This window comes from Cucurbita moschata, unplaced genomic scaffold, assembly GCF_002738365.1.
Source record: "Cucurbita moschata cultivar Rifu unplaced genomic scaffold, Cmos_1.0 Cmo_Scf00028, whole genome shotgun sequence".
NCBI lineage: Eukaryota > Viridiplantae > Streptophyta > Magnoliopsida > Cucurbitales > Cucurbitaceae > Cucurbita > Cucurbita moschata.
In genome coordinates this window covers 2818532-2835183 of record NW_019268544.1, presented here as the reverse complement: position 1 = coordinate 2835183, position 16652 = coordinate 2818532, and the positions used below count along the sequence as shown (strand labels likewise).

Genomic DNA, 16652 nt, shown 5'->3' with positions numbered 1-16652 from the left:
AAGTGAAGAAAAAGAAGAAAAAGGCAGACAACCTCATCTAATTCACGATGCTTTATCACCTTAATGGAAATTCCGTACTCCGTAACAGGCGTACTTGATTTCTCCATCTCCTAAATAATAATAATAATCCCAATTTCTTTTATCGTTTTTAATTATTTCAAATTAAAAAAAAAAAAAAGAATGATTACATCATCAAAATTTATTCTTAGTCTTAATTTGACTCTTACCTTTACAATTATGAGTCATTTAGTTTATTATTATTATAAAAACTATTTTTTTTAATAAAATATGAAAATAATCATAATTATAAACCCGTCGGCAAAAATTGAGTGGGTGCAAATGAAAATTGGACTTTTAAAACTTTTTCTAAGTGCTTTCAAATAATGTCAAATCAAATAATTTTAAGAAAAAAAATTATAAAATAATAAATAAATAAATAAAGTGTCTCCATAGTCCACAATTCCGATTATGACCTCGGAGTCTTAGCCAGTAAGTATCTGACAAGTAAGCGCAACTTTGGCCGCCTGTATTAAAAAATATCTTTATGCTGACGCGGCGTCCTCACAATACGCGTTGTGTGAGTGCCGCACCGAATAGAAACCCAATATTTCCAAATATCCAGAGAGAGAGAGAGAGAGAGAGAGAGAGAGATTGAGGTTCCCCCACCGTTTTTGTCCGTCATTCTGTGTACTTTCAAAACCATTCTGGTAAACGGTAAACGGTAGTGGCCGTCTCTCAACCGTTTTCTCCACGCTGGAATTAAAAATTAATTGACTTGCATTATTGAGCATCTATGAATTATTAATTATCCTTCATCATAATTTTAAATTTAATTAAATAAATTAATATATTAGATATTAACATGAAATAAATAAATCTAAATTAATTGATCCGAATTAACTAGGTGGCCAAAGGGAAGCCCCCCTGGCCCCTTCCAAGCAAGCTGCCACTATAAATACCGGGAGGGTTTAAGGCCTTGAAACACACCGATTAAAGAAAGAAGAGGAAAAAGGGCACTGTAAGGAACCATGTCGTCCATCGGAGCGAGCTGCGCTAGGGTTTATGTAATGAAGAAGAAAGTGGAGGAGAAACTTCAGAGGATGGAGCAGGAGAAAGCTGGGAGAAGGGAAGACTTGGTCAAACCTTCAAAAACCGCCCATCACGGCGGCGCTTTCGCCGGAATAACCATTAAAAAAGTCCATCCCGGTACTGTAATTTCGGTTCCGGCAAGCAATATTTCCTGAAAAACAGAGCTCTCTGGCTTTCACTGTCTGAATTAGTTTTTTTTTTTTTTTTTTGTGTGTGTGTGTGTTCTTCTCTGCCTTAGCTTGTGTAAATTTTTAAACTTTGTTTGGTGGTGTTTCTGGCCCGAAATGAAACAAAGAAATTGGAAGTTACGGCTGTTAGATGAACACGACCCTCTACAATGATATGATATTGTCTACTGAAAGAGTATTATTTGTTTAGAAACTCATGATCATTCTCTCTCAAATTAACAGGTGTGAGACTTTCATCATCCAATAGCTTCATTTTTTAGTTCTGGTACAAATTTTAGAGAGTTGAAGAGCATAATTAATATTCCTTTGGACTTTATTGAAAATACTAATTTAGACCAATTTTTTTTTTTAAATAAAATAAAATATATTATGATTTGGATCTAATAATTTAAAAATAAAATGAAGAGGGGTTGGGACAGGTCAACTATGGGAGGGACAACATGGTAATTTCACCATCACGAGAGGATTTGGATTCTTTTAAGATGTAGGGCATTAAAAATGATATGTTACTCAATTAATAAACATGGATAATTTGGAGCTCATCAAGCAAACTTATGGAATTTATCATAAAATTAGGAATTTTATGGTCCCCTTGTCCATCATGCAAGAAATAAATGCAAAGGTATATCACTCTCCACTTTATTTGTAAAAATAAATAAATAAAATATATTTTAAATTTCTTCTGTCACGCTGTGACTGAAGTAGTTAACTCGTCGTTGTAGGTAGAAGGTTGGAAAGATAAAAAGTAGTCGGGAGTTAACTTGAAATAAATGAAAATTTTATGAATTTAATTGATTCATGGGCGAAATTAATTTTTGTAATTATAAGTAAATATATTTTTTTTATTCAATTTGAAAATTATTTATTTTGCAACCATTTTAAAAATATTTTTTTAACCATTTGAAATAATTTTTTTGAACTATAAATTTTAATTAAATATTTAAAATAAATTAATAAATTTTTATCCACTAACAATTTATTTTTATTAAAAATAAAAATTTTAAAAATGACATAAATAATTTGAACTAACAAACAAAAAAAAATCTCCAATTCTTGGTCCATAATATTTTTATTTTCATTAATTTGTTAAAAATACATATATTTTTTTTTAATATATACAGTTTTTCTGTAAGTGTGTACACGTGGACTTTTTTTTAATATAAAAGCACACACGTATGCACTTTTGGTAACTTCCACGAACTAGAACAATTTGGCTTTTATATTTATTTTTTATTAATTCAATTTCTACCGTTTTTAATGCAATAAAATAGTTGCCAAGGTTAAAGTAGTTTATCAATTTCATATATTAAATTATTACATATTAAAATTCATATATAAATTTGAAATTCATAGATTAAATATTTGTATACTAAAAATAGGAGATTTAAAAAATATTGAAATTTATTTGAAATATTTAACGATACTTAACAAATTAAGAAATAACTTATACATTCAAATTCTTACTGAGTTTTCATCATCTTTGGTAAAATCAAGGTAGAATGGGTTTTTCCACTTTAAACAGTCATAGTGTCACGATGACCTCGAGAAACAGCCCAGATCACTAGCTAGGCCCGACTTATCAATTTATCCGGTAAACTACTGGGAAAAAAGAGTTTGAGCCATTTTGGCTGACTTTTAACCCTTTTGATATTTTTGGTTACTCTACTCATTTCATAAAATATTTTACCTTCGTTTTACGTTGTATACAGTGAAAGAATAGTGCAATAGATCTGGTAGGAAAAGTGTTACTAAATTTATACATACTCGATCAAACACGTGATTTTCTCGCCTACTACAGATCTTATGAGAAGCTTATAAGAAAGTCCTTACTTAAATAAAATATATAAGTTGATTTGATTGTAATAAACCCGATAATTCAAAGATAGTATAGGCAATTTATTAAAAGTTCTGGGTGAAAATTAATTATTTAAATTTGAAAAAAAAAATTAAACGTCAATTGTTTTAAATGATGTAAAAAAATATCAAAGAAGATAGTGAAACCTCAAATTCTCATTCAAATTATAATTAAAGTTAAAAAACAATTCAATCACAACTAAAAAATTTCATTCAATCAAAACCACACTCATAATTATTATTTAAAGTTTATCGTCTGGTTTGATACAATCATGTGATAAGAGTTCAGGAGGAAGCATCAAAGATTTGAGAGCAACGGGCGTTTGCATCTCACAACAGTACATTCGTATAGCTTTACGCTTCTTCAACGGCAATTGGAGTTCCAAATCAGTGATAGTCTCGGTCGCTTTAACATCATTATGAGGCCTCTTCTCACGACGGCGGTCAGTGGTACCGTCTAAACTACTTTTGTGTATTAAGGGTAATCGAATCTTCAAAGATAACTTATTCTTACATTGACCAGCATTGTAAAGTTCATGAGGAGGAAGTGGTGAAAAATTCTGATCAAATTTTTCATCATCAAGAGGGGTCGTCGTTGGATCTTTTTTAGTAAACTTGATTTTGAGGATCATTTTTACGAGGATTTGTAAATCTCTAAAAAAATTTAATCAGGTTTAGATAATATATTGAATTATAAACGGGAGCTACTAATTTATAAGAAGGGAAGAAAGAGGAAGGGATTAGTAAAGCTATACAAATTTCGAATTCAAATTAGAATAATTCTTGCTCGTATTTATTACATCTTAAATCTTATCTCATTTTTTATCTCTGAAAAAATATCTTTTTAACCTTTTAATAATTATGGGGAGAGAGAAGAAAATGGAAGGACCGAGGAAATTCAACCTCTAAAAGAATTTGAATGTATTTTATGATAAATTATTAAAAAATTAAAATAAAATAAAAATCTTCCATTTTTAAGATTTAAAATATCGAAATAATTTCAATTCTTAACATATTTGAGTAGAAACAATATTTTTTTGGGATATAAATTTCTAATATTGATCTTGAATATATACAATATATCTTAACTAGTTGAATTTATTTGAGTGGGTTTTAGTAAAAATAATATTAAATTCGAATATATTATTATTTAATTTTATAATTATTTTAAAATTATTTATTCTCCAACATTTTTAAAAAACAATTTTTAAGTATTTTGAGATAATTTTTCAAAATATAGAATTTAGATAGTAAACTCTTTAATTTTATTAAAAATAAAAATTTTAAAAATTGAATAATTTGAATTAATTAATTGGAGTGAATGTAAGTTAAAAATTTTATAATTCAAATAATTAATTGAGTTTAAAAAAATGTTTCAATTTGATTAATTAATCAACGAACACTCCTAAGTGAGAGACGAAAGAGATGGGAAAGGAAGAAGACAAAAATAATATATAATGTAATAGCAAAATAATAATAATAATAATAATAATAATAATAATAACAAATAAAAAAAATATACAAATAATAATTCATAAATAAATAACTAAAAATGATTACTTAAAAAAAATTTACCCACCTCTCTCCACCTCTCTCCACTAACCTTTCATCCCTCTTCAACCCAGGACACAATATCATTAATAAAAAAAAAATAATAATAAATGTTAGATTTGAGGAAAAATAGGGCTTTCAACAGACAAATTTAGAGATTTTGGTTATAAGAAATTAATTTAATATCAGATCTATTTTCTTTATCCAATATTTTACCGTGTAATAATCAAATCTCATTTTAATGTATTAAATTAATTAGATTTTTTGTTGGCAATTTTATAAATTTGTAAGATTAGGCAAACAATGGATTAAAATTGACGAATAATATTTGTTTAGAAAATAAATACTGGGGAGTACTGTCTGTTTAGAGAATGAAAATCTATCTATACAATCAGGAGTGAGGAAGGAAGACTGAGGAAAGATTTGGTGAACAAAATTTAAAATTAAAATCGGAAATATGAGAAGATTAAATTTTGTCCCGTAACAATATATTCCCTACAACAGTGATGAAAGAATATGGTTAGCATATGGGTAGAAAATGATAGGTTTGTGATAGGTTGATAGAACGATAGCGTTAGGATACGTTCCTGTGATAATATGACTAAGGTACGTTCGCGTAACGATATAACTGTGATAGGTATAAGAACGTTAAGGCTATGATAAGTTAGGGAACGATATGACCACGAAGTGTTTACGATATTGTGATGTGATATGTTATGTTTAGATTGTTTTGTGTGACCATTGAGGTAATTGTTGTACGAATTGCACGTTATGAAATGACATGTTAAAAGTATGAAGCGTTATTTTATGTTTTCTAAGTTGTACGTATACAATAAGTTATGAATGACATGATATCACGATAAATGAAATGAAATGTAACCCCATTAGGATTATGTATGATACGTAGACTGAAAAATGAGAAATGACATGTTAAGCATGAAAGATGATAGCGAGGTTATATTCATTAATGATAAAAATAGAAATATTGGGGACCTCATGCATTTGAGGATATCCCTATTCTATCACGAGGGTACGAACGCGTATGTCCAATGACAGGACAACGATCGTTATGTTTTGCATAGTACTGCCGTGATAGTTACTAGTTCTAACGGGTGTATGGCCTAAGGAGCTTCTAGAGTATGCTCGCCCGACAAGGAAAGTGGCCAGCGGTGTGCGAACTGACAGGTGAGCCCATACTCGCATGTATAGGCTATGTGTAGAGTATATGGTACACGTCCAAATTACCCGTTAGGACAGTACCGTAGGAAAATAGATTGAAATGATAGGTCCCGTCATTGCATTCGCATGTTCTTGCATTTAACCACCAATAGTGGGGTCACTTACGGAATATTTCTTTAAATACTCAAGCCATGTACTACTACATTTTTCAGATTAAGGCAAGACATTCATGTACGGCTGACGACGGCATCGCAACTCGAGACTATAACACATGCATAAGATAGTGGTATTTATTTTCTTACGCTTAGGCTAGAATATGATGTTTTTAACTTAAACGCTTATTTATTTTATTTAGTCTTTTGCTATGTCGTTTAAAGATGTTTTCGAAACACCTAAGTCCATAATTGTGTTTTAAGATAAAGGATATGTTTTATGAAATTTAAATGAAGTCTTTCGCATTCAATGTTTAAGATATGTACACAATAGCGACCTTAAATTAAGTAGAAAATTTCGGTCCTTACATATAATATCTACAAAATTGTTAAATAAATTTATTTTAAAAAGGGCGAAATTGAAAATCACTCCAAGAGTTAAAGTATTCAAATAAATTTCTCTCATTTTTGTCCTAAATATTTTTATTTCATTAATTTTTTAAAAATACATATATATTTTTTTAATATACACACTTCTTCTATATGTATATACACGTGTACTTCTTTTATTGGTAACTTCCACCAACTAGAACAATTTGGTTTTTATACCTGTTTTTTATTAGTTCAATTTCTACTGTTTTTAATGCAATAAAATAGTCACCTAAATTAATATTGGAATTTGAAATATTTAACAAAATATAACCAAACAAATTAAGAGATAACTGATCCATTCAAATTTTGATTTAACCTTCTTCAGGTTTTCATCATCTTTGGTAAAATTAAGGGTAGAATGAGCTTTCCACCGTAAATAGTCATAGTGTCACGTTGACCTTAAGAAAAAGCTTGGATCGCCAGTTAGTCCAACTTATCAATTTATCCGGTAAACTACTGGGAAAAAAGAGTTTGAGCTCTTTTGGCCGATTTTTAGCCCTTTTGATATTTTTAGCTACTCCATTCATTTCATAAAGTATTCTACGTTCGCTTTACCTTGTTTACGGTGAAAGAATAGTGCAATAGATCTTGTGGGAAGAGTGTTACTAAATTTTTACATACTCGATCAAACATGTGATTTTCTCGCCTATTACAGATGAGAAGCGTACAAGAAAGCCCCTACTTAAATAAAATATATAAGTCGATGTGATAGTAATGCATCAGATAATTCAAAGATAGTATAGACAATTTATTAAAAGTCATGAATGATGTAAAAAAAATATCAAAGAAGATATGGAACCTCGAATTCATATTCTTAAGGTTAAAAAACAATTCAATCACAACTAAAAAAATTTATTCAATCTGTTAAGGATATTTAGTAATAAATTATAGTTTACCATATATATTATATTTGATATTTTATTATAAGGCAAATATCTAATATTTGCTTATTACCATAGTTATCTTTCCAATTGTTATTTCCATTTATTGCTATTTCCATATACTTGTAATTTATTNATTTGCCTTATTATTACCATAGTTATCTTTCCAATTGTTATTTCCATTTATTGCTATTTCCATATACTTGTAATTTATTTGATTATAAATAAGATAACTTTCACACCATTTAGGTGTGGTGGATTCAGCAAACATTCACATGGTATCAGAGCCATGCCCTAAACCTAACCATGCCAATAGAATCCTCAAATATCGAACAAAGAATGGCGAGCCTCGAAGGTGTAGTCAAAAGTGACTAACATGTCGAACAAATGGTGTACTTTGTTCGAGGGCTCCAGAGAAAGGAGTCGAGCCTCAATTAAGGGGAGGCTATTCGAGAGCTCCATAAGCCTCAGGGGAGGCTTATAGTGTGCTTTGTTCGAGGGGAGGTGTTGAGGATTATTGGGATTGGGAGTGTCCCACATTGGTTAATTTAGTGGAAGATCATGGGTTTATAAGTGAGGAATACTATCTCCATTGGCATGAGGCCTTTTGGGGAAGCCCAAAGCAAAGCCATGAGAGCTTATGCTCAAAGTGGACAATATCATACCATTGTGGAGAGTCGTGATTCCTAACATGGTATCAGAGCCATTTTGGTTTAGCAACCTAGATCCTTTCTTTTCAATGGCTTTTGAAATCTTCTACTGTTCTTCTCCACCACCACTGTTGTCTTTGATGCCGCAGGGGCAGTCATCATGGCTGTCACATGCAGAGTCGATTGATTATTCTTCGGCTCCACCTTTTTGACCTCCAAATCATCCTTCGCCATACTCTGTACATACAACCTCACCTTTTCCAAACATAGCCTCCTTCATTTTCTTCACAATTCTTCCCTTCATCCTTCATCATTCATCCTTCACAAAAACCCTAATCTTAGGATCTTCATCAGCATCCCTCTTCGAAAATATACAGAATCTCAATAAGCCCATCGACCTTCTGCAGAGATTTACCTTTGGAATCTGAGCGCCGCACTGGCATCTTCGCCAACCAAGTTGCCGCCGCCCTTCTCGCCAAAATTGGCTCATTCGCCCAATGTGGCGACTCTTCCAGCTGCCCTTCTCGCCAAAATTGGCTCATTCGCCCAATGTGGCGACTCTTCCGGCTTCAACATTGTCTTTGTCCCTTGCTCTAGGTTTCCCCTTCTACTTCTTGGGGTTTGACATATTCTCACCAGAGCCAAGGCAGCATCGTCGCTAAGCGACAATCCCTCTTCATGGGTTAGACATATTCTCGCCGAAGCCAAGGCAGCATCGCCGCTGAGCGCGATCCCTCTGCAATTTTCGATGGCCAAGAAAGTGTTTCTCTACGCCTCCTCTGAACCAGGTTGTTGACATCTTCACGAAAAGTGTTTCTCAACCTCTTTGAATTTTTCAGATTCAAGCTTCACGTTCGTTTAAATCCGACGCTTAGCTTGCGGTGGGGTGTTAAGGATATTTAGTAATAAATTATAGTTTACCATATATATTATATTTGATATTTTATTATAAGGCAAATATCAGATATTTGCTTATTACCATAGTTATCTTTCCAATTGTTATTTCCATTTATTGCTATTTCCATATACTTATATTTGCTTATTACCATAGTTATCTTTCCAATTGTTATTTCCATTTATTGCTATTTCCATATACTTGTAATTTATTATTACCATAGTTATCTTTCCAATTGTTATTTCCATTTATTGCTATTTCCATATACTTGTAATTTATTTGATTATAAATAAGATAACTTTCACACCATTTAGGTGTGGTGGATTCAGCAAACATTCACACAATCAAAACCATACTCGTAATTATTATTTAAAATTTATCGTCTGGTTTTACACAATCAGGTAAGAGCTCATGAGGAAGCATCGAAGATTTGAGAATATCAGGCGTTTGAAATTATTAAAAGAATTTGAATGTATTTTATGATAAATTATTAAAAAAATTAAATAAAATAAAAATATTCCATTTTTAAAATTTAAAATATCGAAATAATTTCAATTCTTAATTTATTTAGGTATAAACAATATTTTTTTGGGTTTAAATTTTTAACATGGATCGAAAATATATACTCTATACCTTAATTAGTTGAATTTATATTGACTGAGTTTTAGTAAAAATAATGTTAAATTCGAATATATATATATATATATATTATTCAATTTTATAATTATTTTTAAATTATTTATTCTCCAACATTTTAAAAAAAATAATTTTTAAGTATTTTGAGATAATTTTTCAAAATATAGAATTTGAATAGCTCCTTACCAACTCTTTCATTTTATTAAAAATAAAAATTTTAAAAATGACATGAATAATTTGAATGAATTAATTGAAGTGAATATAAGTTAAAAAATTTATAATTCAAATAATTAATTGAGTTTAAAAAAATGTTTGAATCTGATTAATTAATCAACGAACACTCCTAAAGAGAGACGAAAGAGAGGAAAAAGGAAGAAGACAAAATAATATGTAATAGGCAAAAAAAAATAAAAATAAAAATAAATAAATAAATAAAAAAATATAATAATAATAATTCATAAATAAATAACTAAGAATGATTACTTAAAAATAAAAAATAAAAAAAATAAAATTTTCTTAACTCTCTCCACCAACCTCTCACCTCTCCTCACCGCACAATCTCACCTCTCTTCCTAGTTATGGTTATAAGAAATTAATTTAGGATTAGATCTATTTTCTTTTATCGATCATGTATGGCAATTCTATAAATGTTGTAAGAACAATCCATTAAAATTGGCCATAGGATAGAAAAGATTTGGTGAACAAACTTTAAAAATAAAGTCGGAAATATGAGAAGATTAAATTTTGTCCAGTAACAATATATTCCTACAATATTAATAATAGAAAATAAGATATTTAGTGAAAATAGTTATATATATACACGTTTATTCCTTTATTCACGTTTCTTTATCTTTGTTAAAATTAAGGGTAGAATCGGTTTTTCCACTCTAAACAATCATAGTGTCATGCTGACCTCCTCGAGAAACAACCCAGATCACCGGCTAGCCCAACTTATCAATATATCCAATAAACTACTGGGACAAAAGAGTTCGAGTCATTTTGACTGACTTTTTAGCCCTTTTGATTTTTTCCGTTACTCCACTCATTTCATAAAATATTTTACCTTTGCTTTAAGTTGTTTACCGTGAAAGAATAGTGCAATAGATCCAGTGGTAAAAGTGTTACTAAATTTATACATACTCTATCAAAGGGTGATTTTTTCTCCTACTACAAATTTTGATGAGAAGCAAAGAAAGCTCCTACTGAAATAAAATATAACGTTGATGTGATTGTAATAAATCGGATAATTCAAGATAGTATAGACAATTTATTAAAAGTTCTATGTAAAAATTAATTATATAAATTTGAAAAAAAAAGTTAATTGTTTTTAAATGATGTAAAAAAATATCAAAGAAGACAGTGAAACCTCTAATTCTCATTCAAATTATAATTAAGATTAAAAAACAATTCAATCACAGCTAAAAAATTTCATTCAATTAAAATCATACTTATAATTATTATTTAAAGTTCATCGTCTGGTTTGATACAATCATGTGATAAGAGCTCAGGAGGAAGTATCAAAGATTTGAGAGCAACGGGCGTTTGCATCTCACAACAATACATTCGTATAGCTTTACGCTTCTTCAACGGCAATTGGAGTTCCAAATCAGTGACAGTCTCGGTCGCTTTAACATCATCACGAGGCCTCTTCTCACGACGGCGGTCAGTGGTACCGTCTAAACTACTTTTGTGCATTAAGGGTAATCGAATCTTCAAAGATAACTTCTTCTTACATTGACGAGCATTGTAAAGTTCATGAGGAGGAAGTGGTGAAAAATTCTGATCAGTTTTTTCATCATCAAGAGGGGTCGTTCGATCTTTTTTAGTAAACTTGATTTTGAGGATCATTTTCACGAGGATCTGTAAATCTCTAAAATTTTTAGTCGGGTTTAGATGATATATTGAGTTGTGAACTGGAGCTACTAATTTATAAAAGAGGAAGAAAGGAGAAGAGATTAGGAAATTATATAAATCTCCGATTCAAATTTGAATATATTCTTAGTCTTATAAGGAGAGATCGCTATTTATTACATCTTAAATCTTATCTCATTTTTTATCCCTAAAAAAATATTTTAATCTTTTAAATAACTATCAGTGGAGGGAAAGAAAAGGGAAGGACGGAGAAAATTACAATCTCTAAAGAAGTTGAATGTATTTTATGATAAATTATTAAAAAATTTAAATAAAATAAAAATCTTCCATTTTTTAAATTCAAAATACCTGAATAATTTCAATTTTATAATTATTTATTCTCCAAAACATTTTTAAAATAATTTTTAAATATTTGAGATAATTTTTTAAAATATATTATAAAAATTTTAAAAATGACCATAATAATCTGAATTAATTAATGGAACTAAATAATTAATTGAGTTAAAAAAAATGTTTCAATCTACTCCCAGGTGAAAATATTTAACAAAATACAAAGTTTGGTTGAGATACTGAACAAATTAAGATTTAACCCTTATTCACCTTTTCATCATTTTTGGTAGAATGAGTTTTTCCACTGTAAACGGTCATAGTATCACGTTGACTTCGAGAAACAGCCTGGATCTCACAAGTTAGCCCAAACTGATCAATTTATCCCGTAAACTACTGGATAAAAAGAGTTTGAGCTCTTTTGGCTGACTTTTAGCTTTTTCGATATTTTCGGCTCCTCCACTCATTTCATAAACTATTCTATCGTTGCTTTACGTTGTTCACAGTGAAAGAATAGTGCAATAGATCTTGTGGGAAAAATGTTACTAAATTTATACATACTCGATCAAATGGGTGATTTTCTTGCCCTACTACAAATCGAATGAAAAGCATACAAGAAAACCCCTACTTAAATGAAATATACAAGTTGATGTGATTGTAATAAATCCTATAATTCAAAGATAGTATAGACAATTTATTAAAAGTTATGGGGAAAAATTAATTATTTAAATTTTTTAAAAAATTAAAAGTTAATTATTTTTAAATGATGTAAAAAAATATCAAAGAAGATAGTGAAACCTCGAATTCTCATTCAAATTGTAATTAAGGTTAAAAAACAATTCAATCACAACTACAAAATTTCATCCAATCCAAACCATACTCAATCATTATTTAAAATTTATCATTTGGTTTTACACAATCAGGTAAGAGTTCATGAGAAAGCATCGAAGATTTGAGAATATCAGGCGTTTGCATCTCACAGCAGTACATTCGTAGAGCCTTACGCTTCTTCAACGGCAACTGGAGTTCTAAATCAGTGACAGTCTCGGTTGCTTTAACATCATCACGAGGCCTCTTCTCACGACGGCGGTCAATGGTTCCGTCTAAACTACTTTTGTGCATTAATGGTAATCGAATCTTCAAAGATAACTTTTTCTTACATTGACCAGCATTGTAAAGTTCATAAGGAGGAAATGGTGAAAAATTCTGATCAGTTTTTTCATCATCAAGATGGGTCGTTGGATCTTTTTTAGTAAACTTGATTTTGAGGATCATTTTCACGAGGATTTATAAATCTCTAAAAATTTTAATCGAGTTTAGATGATATATTGAGTTGTGAACGGGAGCTGCTAATTTATAAGAGGGAAAGAAAGAGAGAGATCGGTAAATTTATATAAATCTTCCATTCAAATTTGAATATATTCTCACTAGATGGATCACTATTTATTACATCTTCCATTCAAATTTGAATATATTCTCACTAGATGGCTCACTATTTATTGCATCTTAAACCTTATCTTATATTTTATCTCTAAAAAACCTTTTAAATAATTATCCGTCTAAGGGAAGGACAGAGGAAATAGCCCTAAAAGGAATTTAAATGTATTTTATGAGAAATTATTAAAAGATTTAAATAAAATAAAAATCGGAAATATCTCAATAATTTCAAATTTTAATTTATTTGGATAGAAATAATATTTTTTGGGTTTGAATTTCTAACCTTTTAAGATTCAATATATCTTAATTAGTTGAATTTATATACTCAGAATAACCTAATCTTTAAATACTTGTATTAAAAATGTTAAAATTAATTATTTATATTTTAAAAGGTCATCTCAAAGTTATTATACATCTCCATTAAACTACCAGCTAATTAAGATTCTCTCTTTATTCATGTATTTTTTTTTAAATAATAAATTCCTTTTATATATTTACGAAAAATCTTATCGAAACAAAATTGCAACGCAGAGCTTCACTTTCCGATTTATTTAGCGGCTTTAAGGGTCACTGCCCAAGCCCGACACATCGACACTTGCAGAGAAAGGGTCATGGAGTTCGCCGGAAAAGAAGTGGTTGTCATCTCCGGCTGTTCCGACGGAGGCATAGGTCATTCCCTCGCCCGAGCATTTGCCGATCAGGATTGTTTGGTGGTCGCAACCAGTAGATCTCGCTCCTCAATGGCGGACCTGGAGCACGATCCCAGGTTTTTCTTACAAGAACTCGATGTTCTCTCCGACCAAAGCGTTGAGCGATTAACGTCTATTGTCATTGAAAAATTCGGTCGGATTGATATTTTGGTGAACAACGCTGGAGTTCAGTGTATTGGCCCCATAGCCGAGGTTCCTCTTTCATCTATGCAGAACGCATTCAATACCAATGTTTTCGGTGAAATGCTCTCTTTATCTCTGTCTGTCTAACAAATTACTTTCTCATCAATCTGTTAAGTCAATCGTATTTTAATTCTGGAATTCTTTCTTGTTTCATTTCACTTTTCATACCAGAAAACCATTTGATGTCGAAATTAGGGATTTGAAATTGTGAATCATTTGATGTCGAATTTAGACATTATTTTGAGATTATCATTTGATCCAATCGTTGTAACAAACGAACACTGAAGGATATCATCTTCTCTTCTAATCTACTGAGGTGATTAGTTTTTGGTATAGTTAAAACTAAGTTGTTGTTTGGATTTATTTGGTATTGAACTTCAAATTGTTTAAATCACTTTAAATATGCTATTCAAAACAATTATTTATACTAAAAAATTTGGAATTTCATTTGCAGGGGCCATGAGATTAATTCAAGCGGTGGTTCCTCACATGGCATCACGAAGAAAGGGGAAGATTGTAAATTTGGGAAGTGTTACTGTATTAGCACCTTTTCCATGGGCGGGTGCTTATACTGCCACTAAAGCTGCCATTCATGCCATTTCTGACTGTCTGAGGTTCGTGTTTATACCTCTTTGATTCACATCATTTCTATAATAAACAAATGTTTTGTGCTCATGAACTTCCCCAGAATGTTTTGCCTTGGCTTGGTCGATAAACACGATCTTCTTCTAGACCCTCACAAATGATAATTATAGGGAATTCAATTCTTAGCTTAAATTAACATTTTGGTGGATTAAGTTCTGATTCCTGAAGATTTATGGTTTATTGTAGCATGTTTATTCCACTTTTTTCCTTTTCTGATGAATATTGCTTAGTTGGATTTGAACATTTGGATGTTTTTTGTTTGTTTGATTGGGTATTGGGTTTGAAACTTTTTACTTTAGTTCAGGTTGGAAAATACTTACCTACTTCTGTCTTCCATCGACTATTTTATGTGAGTTATTTTTAGTAGCTGAAAGTTATTTAGAGAATACATTTAGCTATGAATGCAATTGTTATAGACCCATACAAAAGATCCAAATAACTGCATCAGTCAATGGAAGTTCCCAACTATTATGTATGCAATTATTTTTCTTCTTGTTGGTTGGATCTTTATGCTGAATCTTTGGTCTAACCATTAAGTTTTTAGTTTTTGGTTTTTGATAATTGAGTGTAACCGCCCAAGCCCACCGCTACTAGATATTGTTCTCTTTTTTGTTTTCATTTCTGGGCTTCCTCTCAAGGTTTTTAAAACGCGTCTACTAGGGAGAAGTTTTCACACCCTTACGAGGAATGCTTCGTTTGCCTCTCCAGCTGATGTAGGATCTCACAATCCACTTCCTTTGGGGGTCAGTGTTCTTGCTGGCAGCCTGGTGTTTGGCACTAGTACCATTTGTAACAGCTTAAGCTCCCCCCTACAAATATTGTCCTTTTTGGGGTTCTCCTCAAGGTTTTTTAAAACACGTCTATAAGAGTGAAGTTTCCACATATTTATAAGAAATGTTTCGTTCCCCACTCCACTAGTTAGATCCCATATATTTTTGGGTGAAAGAGTTGAACAAACTATCTTCTAACAATTAGATCTTGACAAAGTCGAACTAACAATTTGTCCTTTTGGTTACTACATTAAAAGTTTAACCTGAAACAAACTCCAAATAGGAGAAAACTTCATGGGTGGTTGGCTTAACTTCAACCAAACCTCTGGTAGAAACTTAGAGTATAGTACCCTCATTTCCTTATCAGGAGGCAACTTGAACAATAAAGTTAAGCCTGTAATCAATATTCGATTTAATTTTCTGACACATTTCATTTAATTTGCACATTTATTACACACGGTGAAGTTTGGTTGACCTTTTTGATCGGTATTTCTGCATTAAAGGTTGGAGCTGAAGCCGTTTGGAATCGAGGTTATCAACGTTGTCCCTGGAGCCATTAAATCAAACATTGGAAACTCTGCCGTAGCCGGGTTCAATCAGATGCCTGAGCTGAAGCTATTCAAGCCATATGAAGCTGCAATGCTGGCCAGAGCCAATGCCTCACAAGGCCCCAACGCCGCCCCCACAGCCGAGTTTGCAGAGAAGACGGTGGCCGCCATTCTCAAAAAGAAGCCGTCGCCTTGGTTCTCATATGGAGGCTATTCTAACCTCATGGCACTTATGTACCATTTGCCGCTCTCCATCAAGGACTTCATTGTGGAAGCCATGTCTAAACGAGCTTTGAATAGCAACAAATAGTTTTGTGTTAGTGACATGCATTTTTTTTAGGTCAATACATGTATGAAAAAATTAAATAATTAAATACTTAAAGTTATGCTAAAATCGATGTGAATTTGATTTAAACGTGAAAAGTTGTAATAGTCTGTTAGCAAATATTGTCTTTTTTGAATCTTCTTTTTTAGACTTCGAGATTTTAAAATAGCTTAATTAGAGTGAGATAGTGAAAACTAATGCCTCTCTTTATGTGACGAGACATGGTTCGTCCCTAGTGTTTCAAGTTGGGATGCCTCTTCCTCTTGCCATGTGGCATGATCCTTGCCACCTCACCAGTTAGACCAAGTTGGGATGCCTCTTCCTCTTG

General features: G+C 31.3%; 1 protein-coding gene across 1 annotated transcript; it reads left to right on the top strand.

Annotated features, from left to right (window-relative positions):
* The first annotated feature begins 13649 nt into the window (after nucleotides 1-13649).
* On the top strand, nucleotides 13650-16403 carry LOC111463610 (uncharacterized oxidoreductase SSP0419-like). Its single transcript, XM_023107627.1, has 3 exons — nucleotides 13650-14091; nucleotides 14491-14650; nucleotides 15955-16403. The coding sequence occupies exons 1-3, from the start codon at nucleotides 13755-13757 to the stop codon at nucleotides 16307-16309; spliced, it is 852 nt and encodes a 283-aa protein (XP_022963395.1). The 5' UTR covers nucleotides 13650-13754; the 3' UTR covers nucleotides 16310-16403.
* Nucleotides 16404-16652: the final 249 nt, after the last annotated feature.